This window comes from Clavelina lepadiformis, chromosome 3 (genome assembly GCF_947623445.1).
Source record: "Clavelina lepadiformis chromosome 3, kaClaLepa1.1, whole genome shotgun sequence".
NCBI classification, from domain to species: domain Eukaryota; kingdom Metazoa; phylum Chordata; class Ascidiacea; order Aplousobranchia; family Clavelinidae; genus Clavelina; species Clavelina lepadiformis.
In genome coordinates, this window is record NC_135242.1 from 4691699 (window position 1) to 4706634 (window position 14936).

The 14936-nt window shown below is 36.5% G+C and overlaps 1 protein-coding gene across 3 annotated transcripts; it reads left to right on the plus strand.

The window, feature by feature from the left end:
* The first annotated feature begins 5641 nt into the window (after window positions 1–5641).
* LOC143450274 (uncharacterized) lies at window positions 5642–13892 on the plus strand. 3 transcript variants are annotated; one of them, XM_076950752.1, is made up of 13 exons: window positions 5642–7406; window positions 7609–7696; window positions 7919–8040; window positions 8142–8264; window positions 8474–8623; window positions 8926–9023; window positions 9343–9470; window positions 10289–10384; window positions 11254–11288; window positions 11603–11670; window positions 11959–12071; window positions 12521–12589; window positions 12815–13892. In XM_076950752.1, exons 1-13 carry the CDS (start codon window positions 7390–7392, stop codon window positions 12920–12922), a joined length of 1215 nt encoding a protein of 404 aa, XP_076806867.1. In that variant the 5' UTR covers window positions 5642–7389; the 3' UTR covers window positions 12923–13892. The 3 variants fall into 3 exon arrangements, with proteins under 3 accessions (XP_076806867.1, XP_076806866.1, XP_076806868.1); XM_076950751.1 differs by having other exon boundaries at window positions 5647–7406; window positions 7603–7696; XM_076950753.1 differs by having other exon boundaries at window positions 5648–7315; window positions 7603–7696.
* Window positions 13893–14936: the final 1044 nt, after the last annotated feature.

Here is a 14936-nt window from a genome sequence, read left to right on the forward strand (position 1 = left end):
TTTACACAGTTTCATGTTTTGATTTGCAACATCTTGTTGAATGGCTCTTCGTAATCAAAAGCTAATCTTGGAAAAGTTCAGTCAGTCGTGTGTAAATCGTAGTCTGTTTCGTGTGAACAGCGTTATATGTTTTGACTATGTACAACTGCAAGTAATTTGTCCGACGGAAAGACGCATAGGCAATAGGGGTTGTTGAACAAATATTATGTTATAAGTTTTACTTCTACGGTACTTTCAACCGCAACGACTTTCCCGTTCACAAATTTTGGCCGCCTGGCATGACGGCCCTGCGTTTTTCCGTCCGATAAAGACTCGCAAATAATAAACAAGAACCTATTTGCGGTCGTACGTCTGCGAAAAATGAAAATGTAAGACCGTATTCGTACTTTTTGAAGCTACCCTAAAATGATAATTAAGTGAACGTTAACGTTCTATCTGTTTTGACTGCAACCCGCCTATAGATTCCACTTGTTATGGCCATAAGTCACAGGCCGATTCAAGTTTATATGGTAATGCAACTGACATTTTCAAACGTTTCTATTTTTGAGACAAAACCAGTGTTCCCTCTAAGAAAATTTTACGCTGAGCAAATGTTTGATTTAGTGAGCATGAGCATTTTAATGCTGAGTTAAAATGAATTACGAACTTTGTGAACCGAGTTTGGGAACCACTCGTCTAGAAGAAGTTTAATAAAAAGCGAACAAATTACACATTTACTTCAAATAGCTTCTTGTTTTCGTGGTTTTGCCTTTTGATTTGCGATTTGCCTTTTCCAAAATCACTATTAGGTGCCACTCCATGACAAAGTTTGCAGATTATCATGTTGGTTGACGCAGAATAGTCACAGATTTTGGACAGTTTAGCGTTTTGCTGTTTTAGCGTATGATTTCCGGTATCATCATTGTAATTTAGTGTCACACACTCTACTGCTGTATTTAAGAAAATGTAATTACTGTAAATACTAAAACTAGTCTTCAGAGTAGAAACTGGAAAATAAACTATCTTTTGCAAGCTAAGGAATAAAGTTAGTTGCATCCACGAGTGTGGAGTGTTTGTGAAGCAAAGACAAAGGATTGCGATGTAACAAAAGGGTAGTGTATGCTCATGTGGTTCAGCACCCGGTATAAATGCGATAAGCGTTCTGTCCAAAAATAATGTTGAAAGTCATTTTACTTTTAAATTTGGAAATTGCAAGTGCGCAAGAATGAGATTTTACTGCGCAAATAGTCTGGTGGTACTGCGCATTTGCTCAGTTGCGCACCTTAGAGGGAACACTGGACAAAACGTTTCTAGTTTTGACCAAAAAGTGCAACAGACGTTTACAATAGATTAAACTTTTTCTAACGTAGAATGTCTCATTCGAACCATTTGTTTTTGTGACGGATCGTGTGACTACCAACTCGTGATTCGTGATAACATTAATAAGTAATTAGTCACAGTAATGTAATCACTGTATAGTTTAATAGTCTATACCAGTGGTTCCCAACCTTTTTTGGTGTCGGGGCCGAATTTTAAACTTCAGAGTACGTATGGAGCCGCATCAAAAACACTTAAGTAATTATAACGAAATTTTCAAAGCATGAAATCATATACCAACGAATAGCAACACTAAAAACAAAAATAACACAAATCACACAAATTTTTGACTTTTTTTGACAAGTCAAAAAATAATCGCCCTAATTATTATAAATAGATTTTTTATATTTTTTGTGGGATTTTCAGGGGTCAACGAGAGCCGCAAAAAGGCTAGCTTGGAACCGCGGTTGGGAATCACTGGTCTATACCGTATAGTCTACTGAATCATGACCACTTTTTTTCAAAACATTCGGACTTTCATGCCTGGCTAAGGTGAAGATTTCCATTCATACAAATTCAAAAATAGTTGTTTTGGTCAGTCAGTTATAGTTTAGTGGAGCCTGTATCAATAGCTAGGCTAGCTTATAACAAATCATGCGGCAGATGCCTGGTCAGTCATAGTCCCCAACTTTTCTCATATTCCGAAAAAAGTTTATTTGACAAAGACCAAATTTTAACTACAAGTTTAATTTCCACTTATTAAGTTCTAACGTTGCCAACACGGCCACTGCCAGATAAAGAAATAAAAAATCAACTTGCAACGTTGTCATTTTCTCTATTTGAATTGCATACTTTTATATCGTTGTACCAAATGCATACAAGCCAGCCATTCACACTTCACAGCAGTGCAGCAAAATTTTCACAAACGAGCTGCAAACTGTCTGTGTGCAGCAAACACTCGCGTTTCTAAGCTCAAAAAAGCAACTACTTCTACACTTAAAACCAGCTAGGTCTGTCGCTTTTTAGATATACCTCGAATGTCCACAAAATGAAAAGCCAATAACTCAACTTTACAGCTCTCTGAAAACAAGTATACGTGAAAAACATGGTTTACTGCTGAAATCTAGACTACCACAAAAGTTACCGTATTTACACAAGTCAAACGATACATAACTTAAACTCTTAAATAGTCGATATTAAAAGAACGTGTCTCCTTATAACTGATGCGAATGGCGTGTGCTTGAAACTCAAACCTTAATAGATCATTACGGTTTTGATCGCTTTTATTATGTCATAATAGTTTTATTATTCTGCATTGTACTTAACTAAATGGTGATCCTACTTTATTGTAGTTTTGATTGCAACAATATTGAATGGTATGAGTTTTGATAACTGAGGGAAGGCTATAGAACTAAGTTAGTACTACCATGTTTACGCACAAAATCAAATGAAACGTCTTCCAATCAACCAGTTTATTTTAAGGCCAAATTTCAAGAATTTTTCCGCAATCCAATCAAACTAGGCTATCCTGTAAATCAGGGGTGGGCAACATACGGCCCGCGGGCCGGACCCGGCCCGCGACGGGATTTTGAGCGGCCCGCAGACAGTTCAGCAGTTCAGTTCAGCAGTTCAGTTTAGCAGTTCAGTTTTGAATTCAGCAGCTATTGAAGTACATTATTTGTTAATAAATTCATTAAATACTGTTTTTGGTCTCTATGCTTAAAACTTAAAGTTTACATTAAATACGATTTATTCCTTGCATAGGTGGATAAATACACGATTAATGTATCGATTCAGGAATCCGGCCCGCCAAGTAGTTTATTTTCTCATATCAGGCCCGCCGACCAAAAAAGTTGCCCGCCCCTGCTGTAAATGGTACTATATTTTAAAATTTTAATAAGGTGAACTTCACTCTCTTGCACCAGCTAACGGAAGTGTTAACAAATAGATTGAGTCGCATGTATGTCGTTGTGTGAAAGAGTATTATTGGCTGTTTGTCCATATGTCATTGCTCCACAAGTTGTACTCAGTATTAGAGTATAAAGATATTTAATTTCAAGAATTCAAGTTGGTGTTGTAATAACCCTTCGAGTCGACTCAAAACTCATTTTCTAGAAATTTGGCTTGACTTGTACTTTAGGAAACAAAAACCAACTGTTTTATGACAAATTACAATTGTCTGAGAAAATTATTAATAAACAAGATTAAATTGGACAGGGTTTTCATGAACGGCAATTGGCAACCAACTTGACACAACACACAGTGTGACGCCAACAGATTTTATGAAGTTTAACTTACATTAAATTAATTTGACTCGAGGAATAACTTGCCCTGACTCAGGCCAAAGAGCTATAATTTATAAGTCAAATTGACTTATAACAAAAATTTTCTTGCTTAGAAATTTGAACGCAGCATATTCACTTAAATCGAAAGTAGAAGTCTTGGGAATAGTATCGTTTTCCGCGCCTGAATCATTCAGGATGAATGCGCGTATGTTTGGTCACGCACTCAACTCGACTAAAGACATTGAAAAATTAACCCCGATAATCTCCACACCGGTTTTACCCACATTTATTCCAATCGAATTGCGTTGTCCCCGGCCCCGGGTACTGTGGTAAATATAGTTTACCCATGAGCCATACGCTATGATTCTGATTCTTCGGCTGCTGCTATCTGTTCCGTTCGTAAAAATGTGTTGCCTTGTTGGTAACTTTTTGCAAGCTACCATGCGTGTGAAAGTTTCAGACTTACGATGTGTACGTATAGCCTACATGTTTATTAACAGAACATCAAACACCGGCCATCATGGCATAGCAATTTCCATACAAAATCGATGAAGATTTTCAACGCAAGTCGGGCCTAATATATCAGCTGGAATGCAATGTCCTGTACTTGCACAAACACGAACAAACGTTAGCACAAGGTTAAAAGAATGTAAGCCATACCATAAGACATCGAATAAATGAAAACGACAGTTAAGGAGTCTCGTAGACCACATATCGTACTCGATTATAAGTTATTCAACCTTATCAACTTATTTATCGCTAAACTAGACAGAAAAATGAATACAAAAGAAAGCATTATATCACAACCACTACAGCAAACCTAGTGGGCTATCTAAATGCAAAATAAACGTCTAATCACTTTCTGTTAATGTCAATAGAATGGAAAAACTTTTAAACGTTTCTTAATATTAAAGCTTTTTAGTCGTTAAGTTATATGCCACTGTACTACTATTGTATCAGTTCCACTAGCCGCCTACTTTAAACAATTAGAAGAAGAATTACTGCTGATTGCACGCTGCTTCAAATTGGCCATAGTATTACAAATATTCGTTACAGTGTTTCCTCGAAGCGTACATTCAATAAGTCACGGCAGGTGCGTAATGCGCTTAAGCGGAAGTAAGAACGAGAATGTTTGCCGACGCTAAATGAAAAATATCTTGGATTCATGAAATTTTACCTTTAAATAAACAATTTCTAGCATTGAACGTTATTCCTTCATTAATGTTAAAAAAAAGAATTTCCTACAAACTAAAAATTTATTAGCTTGGAAAGTCATATACAGTAGATGATGGTTAATGAGGTCAGCTAAACTAAAGATAATTTAGTGGTAAATAAAGGTTTAACAACTTTGGATGCGGTCATTTTTAAACTTTTGATCAGTAACCCGTCAAAATGCACTAAATTTGCAAATTTCAGTCATGCATGAATGATGTTCGCAAGGCAACAAAACCAAACTACGCAGTTTGAGAAACACAGAAGATCATTGGTTTTCATACCAAACTTGACTATAATGTGATATATCAGGGGTATGCTACCCGTACTGTTTCAAAAGTGGGCCGATCGGTATTCGTATTCGTTTTTTTTTTTTGCGATTGAATATGGGGGCGAAAAATATGGTAGGCTAGCTTAATCACAATTGTGATTGTACATGCAGTTGTAGGTTAGGCCGTAACATTAATTAAGTTGCAGTTTTTGAGGAAGTGGCAGAATGGGTTGGCTAAGCCTACTTTTATGTGCTATGGTTTAAAACATCTGAACGTTGTCAAGAAAAATATCAAAGTTACTAACGCGTGTTTCTAATTCTTGTTAGTTTGCTGCACGGCATTTGCAATTTCCATTTATAAAGTGTTTTGGTCGTTTGATATGTAGAGTAGAACGTTATCTGGTTATGTCATACTACCAGCGATAGTTTCTTCATTGGCTAATGTAAATTTTAAACGTACGTTCGATATGTTGTGTAAGCACTGTTATAGGCTAAGGTTGTGTTATTATGTTGTATCAGTGCCAAAAACGAAACGTCAGACACGACACATACTTGTTTTTCTATTTAGGTTTTGTTTGGTAATAAATAACGACGCGCACGAAGCTAGTTTTCCCTTTTGTTTTGTTTCACTCATTGATAAAGTTTCATGGGTGACTGACAATGTGGAGTAGTGTAACCGGGCTCATTCTGAAGCTTGCTATTTTAATTCAATTAAACTCAATAACTTTGTAACTCTTGAGGATTCCCATTAACAAAAGGACTTATTTTCAGCAGGCATTTGTTTTGCTTGATATGTTGGAATTTGTTAACTGACTTTTGAACAGCATTAAGCAATACTTTAACTGACAAAGAATTAATCTGAAAAGTAAGCAGTTTTTTCTCTGGTGTGTATATGGTTTTTTTTCGCACTAGTGTTAGACTTACTAGCCTGTGATATAAGTTTGATGAAAATCAAGTTCGACAGCATATATTATAAAGTTGCCTAACATTTAGTGTTAGTAGTTAATTGCTATTATGCTTTGACAGCTGCCATTTCACTTTGCAAAGCATGATTACAGGTTTTTGTAGTTGTTTATTGCTGTAAGTTTATCATGTTTTGTTAAAACTTCACATCAGCAGTTATCAGGCTTTCAAGCTTAAATCTTGCAATATACATAGATAGAAGAATTCAGTTCACCATTGAGTGTATTCATGCATTTAATTGTTGGATCATAATAGTGTCCAAAAACAAAAAAGATATTGTTTCAAATAAAGTCCTGCATAGTAAGCCATGTTGGAAACGTTTTCTCAAGTTCAAAGAAGATCAATGGTGGCACAATAGTCATTTACAGATTTCATGTATGTTTCTTTATATGGTACGTAAAAGGTTATCCTTTCAGACAGACTTGCGGCAGTGTAGTAATGTATAACCATCTTCATAATGAATGTATTTTTGGTTCTTGAATATTTGTCCTAAGTTTTCACAATGTATAACAGTTTGATCATGTCACAAAGTTTTTTGTTTACATCATTTGTATGCCACTTTGGAGCGGTTTAAATAGTAATAATAGTAGAAGTTTATCACGCCACACGATCAGAAAAATTTTTACTCAGACTAAAGACGGTGATTAAAGAAACAATCTGAAGAAACTGAACTTGTAACATCAGGAATGTTTTTACATGTTAATTTTTGTTGAGCGTTTTGACTTGTTATGCGGTTTATTTAATATTGTAAGCAGTTATTCTAATCATGATTATGTGGTGAGGATAATTTTTAGATATAACTGGTCTTAGGCTATATACCTTTGTTGCGTCTGTCCAAGTTTTTCTCACTAATTAAATTTTAAGTGGAGTCATGAAATAAAACTTGACAATAGCTCGAAAAAGCAGGTGTTTTCTGTTGTAAACAGGATGTCATGTAATTTCATAATTATCATGTGACAGTATATTCTTACCTAGGAGTCATATAAGAGTGAAGCAAATCTATTGTCCTGATGTCTTTATAGCAGCTACTATCCTCAGGTTTCTTATTGTTTGCAATTGAGGTTTGAAGCCACAGCGAGTCACGGAAATCTGGTACGGCTGGTGCTCTTATTAGCAGTCGACCGAAACAGGCCTAATTGAAATCATTCCATTGTTGGTCACCTATTTTTTGTTACTTAATTTCTTGTCTTAATTCATGTCAGATAGTGTGACCAGCTTATTGACTAGGGTGTTGTTTCTTTCAATCGACCAAGTTTTCAAGGACGACATTATTATTTGCAGTAGTTAGGTGAGACATAACTTCGAGATCTGTTCTGACAAGTCGTTTGTAATTTTCTGTTGAATACAGAGCCCAGCCACATAATGACTGGTGAAAATGGGTAAGTCTTGCAGGTGCACATAGTTTCAATATATGAGAACTCAGTGGCATTGAACTTAATAACACCATATTGCTTATAATATTATTCTAAACAAGGTTACTATTGTTAGAAATACAGCTTTCACTTTGTCAGTCAATATTACTTGTAATTTATTCATATACAGTAAGGACAAAATTTTTTTTTCACTTTTTTGTAGAAATAGTTATTCAAATGGAGATGTGAAAGATGCGGCCAAGGAAAAGATAATGAACAGCAGTGCCCCATTAAGTATCCTTCCATCAGAAACCAAGGTAAACAATCGTGTGCTTATGAATTGTTTGTTTGAATTCTTTCTTCATTAAGGCTCGTCATCTCTTGACTAGTTTGCATAAACCTTCACTGCATATGTTCAATTGTTCATTTTCAGCATGTAAGCTGTATATGCCTCATATTTGTAATCTATTCTTTTCTTCATACCTGAAGATTGCATTATGCAGCGTCAGTTTATGTACGGCTGATTTTTTGTTGTTCAGATTGTTTTATCACCATTAATAACAAAAGGTCGAGGCCCCAGTGGTGTTGTGACCATCGTATCTCTACGCATGTGTGGTCTGGATGAATTGTGGCATAAATGCTCACAAACTGTAGTGTCCAGGTGTGTAAATCTTATCTTGTGATATCACAATCATATCACACGTATCGATATTAATTCTGTGGTATTGATTAATTTGCACTTTTATTTCTCCATTTTTTAAGTGTTTTACTGGAATACCGTGAAATAGTTGATCGATGCGTAAAAGATTTTCATGGCTTTGAAGTGTCATCCTACGAAGATCAATTCCTCATCGTCTTTCAGAAGCCCTGGGATGCTCTAAACTGGTCTGTGGAGTTAAACAAATATATTTTTAACTCAAGTCGTAGTTTTATACCACGTAAAAGCCGTTAAAACTTATGTTTCTAAAAATAAGTTCTTTAGAAGTGCAAAGAATTTTTGTTCTCATTATTTCACCAGAGATTAAAGGGATTTCATTGCACATTTTTTTGTTGACTTGCTTCTCATAAAATTGTCACTTTCTTTCACGTTTCAGTTGTCTGACCATGCAGTCCGCCCTAGCACAGACAGTGTGGCCAAACGACGTCCTAGCCTGCCAGTCTTGTGTCAAAGTAGAAGAGAAAAATGTCCATGCCGGAAGGACAGTTGTATTTAACGGTCCAAGAGTCCAAGTCGGCGTTACGAGGTAATTGGACGCAATCCACAGACGTTGTCTGACTTAGTTTTCTTGTTCGAACTTCCGAAACGCACAGTTTAGAATTTGTGGTCAAATTAGGCCCTAGTAATGGAGTATAGAATTTTTCGTAAGCAAATCTTTCGAGTTTTTCTATGTGTGGCGTTATCCGGTCCTAACCCTTCGCTAATCTATGTAAATATTTACTCTTGCCTGGACGTTCTGTTTAAATGTCTATGAAGCAAGAGGTTTTAATCAATGTTCATCCGCCCGAACAAATCATCAATATCACTTTAATTTCCATCTATGTACAGAGGAAAAGTTCACTCGGAGTACGAATACTCGAGCGGTAACACCAAGTACAGTGGAACCGAGCTTGACCTCGCCGTTGGTATTGCCCGGATTGCAAAAGGTACGTCTAAATTCTAAATGTTAACCCGTGGCTGATGCTGCCAGAGTTGTAGCAAGTTTGTTCCCGTGTATTGCTTGCCGGTAAATTTTTTATTCCATTTTAGCTCGAATTTATGAAAACCTTTTTTTCCATTTTCCCCAAAACCCGACATGGAAAATTTTAAACATTTTTCAATGGTTGATGATTTTAACCGTTTTCCGCATTTTATCCCTTGTCGGGCGAAAGCGACGATGGTATCGTCGTCAGAGGCTTCTATTGATTTGGAGAAGTCGTGTATTTAACCAGCGTGCTCTTCACCTTTTGCCTCGTATTTGCTTAGGTGGACAGATTTTAGTAAATACCACAGCCTGGACAGAGATACAAAGATCTCAATTGACGCCGTGTATTCACAACGATACGGGCAGACAGAAAGTGGATGGCAGCGAAAAACGAGTCCGGCTTGTCGAAGTGAGTAAACTTAAACACCTCCCATCTTTAATATGACGATTGATTTTATGATAATTTCCCGATAAACGACCAAACTGGGCTGTCTAGTCGGATTGGCGCAAACGGAGAGCTTTTTTGATCCAGTTTGACATTTCATGAAATAATGACATATAAATGTATAACGTATAAACAAAGTTGAAAGGTAATGCGTGGGAGAAAGTAACACCATGCGGAATCGATTTTGTGCGAGCTTTCTTATGTCGTCATTTTAACACGGCATATCCATCACTCTTAATTATACGCGCGAAAGCGAGGCGCCGTTTTAATCTAGTGGGCTTAGCGATGGCGTTTTCTCAGCGGGGAGTATGGCGATGGTGCCCAAAGTTTTAAAAGTATGGGTGACATTTAGCTATTCTAGTGCCTTAAAATTTCTGGTTAAAAACCTTGCCTTATCGTATATTTGCTGTGTTATTTATTTCCTGGCTTTTTTGACAGTTCGAGCTTGGAAACTTGATTGAACTAAGCGCCAACCGTTTCACACGATGGTCGCAAAAACCTTTCGAGTTGGGCAGGCCTGGTCTAGAACTTGGCGAAAAAACTGTCCGAAACATTGCTCGTTGCCACATTACAGAAAAACGTTTCGCAAACTTATTACATCACGCATTAACGGAGGGTAAATTCAAATCGTTCGCAGTTTTGCAATCTTTTACTACGCTATAAATTTTGCGAAGGGGTTCTCCAAAAACCGTATAAAATCTTTCTCGTGCTATTCTACACGTTGTTATTAGCGTTGCCATATATGGGCAGTTTTAATGACCTAGTGTTGATGCTTTATTCAGCTTCTACCAGCCGCCTTGTCCGAGAGGTCGAAATGGTTTGGAACCTGCTGTAGCAACTGCGGAGATAGAATTCGCCCAGACCAAGGCTACATTAAGGTAAAGTATGTTTTTATACAGCTGTTAATAATGGTTGGCTTAAGTGGGTTGGCATTATGGGTCATAATGAGACAATACCTGATGTGGTTTTTTGAAAAATGGCGAACTTAATGGCGCAATTTCACAATACAATACACAATATCACTGTCATTATGTCACTTATAAATGCAAGCAGGCAATGAGCCGTACACGTAATTTCAAATTTATGACTAGCGTTTTCGTTTGTACCGGATTCGGGAGCATATTTTATGGGCAGGGAACGTTTCCCTGAAACACGTAAACCTGTCAATTTTTTACCAAAAACGGAAATACAGAAACGTTGCGTGTGATTGATGATTGAATTTCACAAATGATAGGATGCCATTTCAGTCCATTGTTGGTTAGATTAGTTTCTGAGGAATAGAATAACAATACATTATCTTTACAAGGCAGACGTTTATACCTATAGATCATAAACGTATGACGTTATTTTCTGTGAGAAATCACTGTCGTTTGCGTAAATCGAGCGCCCGCTTTATCAAAACTCTAAAATTATCTCCAATCTAGCTTCTTCGAAATTATCTTCGATTTTTCACGATAAGTGGTCAGGTATTATTGCGAGATGACGAAAATAGGTATTCAAGTAATTGAAAACGTTTACGTTTATAGTCAATTTTAATGGAGCAAAATTGTCACTTTAGTAACTCAGGCGGGCTTGATATAAAAGCCTAGAGGTTACCAGTAATCGCTTGTTATTTATGACTACATATTACGCAATCCAGTTGTTTATGAGAAAAGATGAACCGTTAATTGGAGACAAGATTAATTAGTCCTTTAATCTCAATTTGATTTAACGTTGAAAAAGACCTTGATCTTGTTATGTTTTTTAGGCGCTTGGTCGACACTGGCACTTGAAGCACTTCAGGTTAGTCACGTGTATAGATTACTTGATGCATTTCTTCTTACTCCATCTTCAGTTTTTTTTGATCTTCTTAGGAATACACCTTTGTGGCAATATCCGCAAATTAGAATGATTTCGCATATATCTGATATACAGTCTATCCTACTGTATATGTATCTTCTATGTTACTTCGATTGCTTTAAACCAGGCGTAGTTCATGTGATTTCCCCTGCTGATTAATTCTAATCGGAATCGAAGTTTGTGTAACAACCGTTACAATGCTTTACCATTTACAACCTATAAGTATCTCTTAATACGATCTTTGCATCTTCATACAGATGTTGCCATTGCAATAATCCGTTAATGGACTCGTATATCGTAAAGGACGGAATGCCTTATTGCCTAGGTAAGCTTGGTTTGCGACAATCCCACAAACGAGATCTTCGGCTGTGCTTTTGTTTTCTCAACTTCTCAAATTTGAACCCAAACAAAGTGTCGGTTTTGGTAGATTAGCAGATGGACAAAATTATTGCTTTTAGTGACCGTGTTCATTTGGTTTAAAGCGCAAGATAAATGCCAGCACCATTTTGATGAACCTTATCAAATGCCGGCGAAAGTCCATAACTGATTTATTAAATGTCGCCTTTGATCCATCCAGTGACCTTAGCCAGTGGTTATTATTTTTACCTCACAGACGACTTCTTCACTCTTCACGCGAGAACCTGTCACGGATGCGACACCATCATCACTGGTTCCTACATCGAAGCTATGTCCAACTACTGGCACCCTGATTGCTTTGTATGTCAGGTACGGTATCGATTAACTGGGACTACACTTAAGTGACGGAGTTTTTAAGATTGCTGTTACAAAGGTTTGCTATTTGTTTGTCAAACCACGATTAATATGAAGTCTTATTAAAAGTTTGAGCTCAACATCTTATCGGTTGGAAATTCGTTGAAAGCGTTAGTTGGAGCAGGGCAAAGTTAAGGCTTTTTATTTTTTGCCTACGCTATGGCGAACGAAATTTTCCGGAATGATTCATCTCCATTATTAGCTCGCTCTATAATAGTCAGCTTTTTGCAGACACTTTTGGGCTAAATAAATAGGTTAGTGTACAAGCTAAGGGGCTGAGTAATGTTTCCCGATGCTGGATGTTTTCGAAAGAGCTAAGTGAATTGGATTAAGTGGCTTAAAATGCAATCATTCAAATCATGTTTTGTTTCAATGACAAAAATAACAAAGATTAATTTTTCCAGAAATGCAGACGACCACCTGAAGGTAGTGAGAATATATACGAGTTTAACGCTTTGCCCTTCTGTCTAAAGGTGGGTGCGTGTTGATATAGCATTTAGGGATATTTTTATAGATGGTATCACAGCCTAATAAAGTTAATGTGAAAATAATGATTTACACACATCAATTTTCAATATCAACAGGCTTTTTAGTAGTGGCATTTATTTCTTCCTAACTACCAGCAGATTTGGGAGCACTAATATTCCGTTCATTTTATCCTATTTAGTTTAGTAATTTGTCTCCTTAACAATACACAGTGCTACCATGAAGTAGCGAGCACAATGAACAGCGCCCGCACCAAATCCCAGAACAAAGTTATGAGAAGCGATGACATCCCGAAGCACCACGCGGTGGTAAAATCGTAATTTATTCTCCGTTAGATGGTGTAAATCACACCCAACCATTTCCAGTCTTGCACTATTTTGTCCGCTTGTGCGCAAATAGTTTCAGCTGATACGTCTTGTTCTTTTTGGTGATGACAATATCATTTTTGTTTCGTAACATTATCATAATTTATGTCTGATTATGTTTGTGTGGATGCTATTCTGAACAATCAAAAACGAACGTAATCATCGTAAGAATAAAACATGATTTGCCGGACTTACGCATGTGTTCAAATCTATGCCGATTTGACTAAAATGTCAATCAATATCATGTTGTTCCACCGTTTTACTTCTACCCTGAATTTATCGCAACCTTAGTTTTCTGTGTTTCTTTTGTGCTTATTCAATCTGGCTTATTATAGTGCTTCCAACACTCAGTATACTCGTGCTTTCAAAAAGATTTTACATGATTTTGTTTAGACTGTAGTGGCTAAGTATTTGTAATTCCAAATCACAGTTTTGGATTGGTAAATTTTTAGTCTTGTGTTAAGTATTCTTCTGAAGAATGACTTAAAACTGTTTCCTCTGTGAAGTGTTAATTTCCCGTGCCTGTTAATGTAAGAATTTTTATGCACAGCGTACGCTTTTTCTTTTGGCAAAAAAATATCGGTTATTCTGTTCTATTTATTACAACCGTTGTGTCACTTGTGAGCTTTTTAACCTTTCCACAGTGTTTCTGTTGTCGATTTATGCTTCAATCATCATTTCTTTCGAACCTAAATCAACGTCCAGCCATACAAAGCATAATATACTATAGTACCAGACGCTTGTGTTGTGTCGTCATACAAATACAATAGCCTGGTTCTCGATCTGTTGTTGATTAAATGATTGATTTTTTTTTAATTATATCGGAGGAGTTCCCAATTTTTTTAATCTTTGTATTTTTCTTCGCTTCTTGGTTGCTTTTTTGTTCTTATTCCACATTTTGAAATAAATATATCGTGTGATTAAACTTGTGGGCTATAAATGTATTAAGACGACAAAGAATAACTGCATTAATATGTTTAATTAGTACCCTGCGATTGATAATAATTTAAACAAAAGTAACAGCTATTGCAACCTTTTGCGTAGTTAATATGCAAAGTTTGTTATTCAAAAATGATTTGGACATTTTCAGTTTTTGATTTGGCAAGCTCTTGACATGGAAAATGTTGCTATACAGTATAATATGTAAAAAGTCAACTCAAAGACGTTTGTTTGCGGAAAATCATGCGTTGGTTAAATATGATTTTTAAAATTATTTAACTTATAACTACAGTACAACTAGTTATACCTGTGATCGTGAATCAGTGTTGTTGAAAAAAAGGAAGTAAAAGCTGGTGGCATTGCGGCACGCCACACCACGTGCCGCTGCAGTGATGCGTGGCATCTGTTATCTTGGTTTTGCTGGACTTTGTTTTCACAGCAAATCACAAATGCCAACTACATGCAGAAAGGAATGGTGGCTTCAGACTGAAACGTCCGTCTATGCAGGAATTGTCGACGGGGAGGGGGTGGGGAGAAGGGAGGGGTCATTTAATACCTTCAGCAAAACATTAAAAGTTTATCAAAGGAATAGCGGAAGAAAAACACCGAAGTAGAATGTGACATAGCAGGCGCGGTCAAGTTCAAAATTACTCAAAATTCAAAATTAATTAAAATAATATCCCGCAGGTGGCGGTAGAGTGTAAAAAAAGCATTGGCACAACCAAGCCAATCAATAAAGAAATAAAGCCAAATCAGGATTAAACCTGTATTGCTGGGGCAGCTTCAAATGTACCAATTACCAATCTAACTAAAGTATCAATGATATGAATGCCATTTCTTGAAAGGCATTTGATTTTGATTTTTATGACATTTGGTTTAATTCTTAACGTATTTGGTTCAATTCCTACGTTGAGTTCATTGCAACTTTGGGTTTTCGGTGTTTGCAGTACAGGAAAAGTTTTAAAAATGCAAATAAAAGAGCTGGAAATGTGCGTATATTTTAAAGAATAAGGAAGCTGTCCATTTTTGT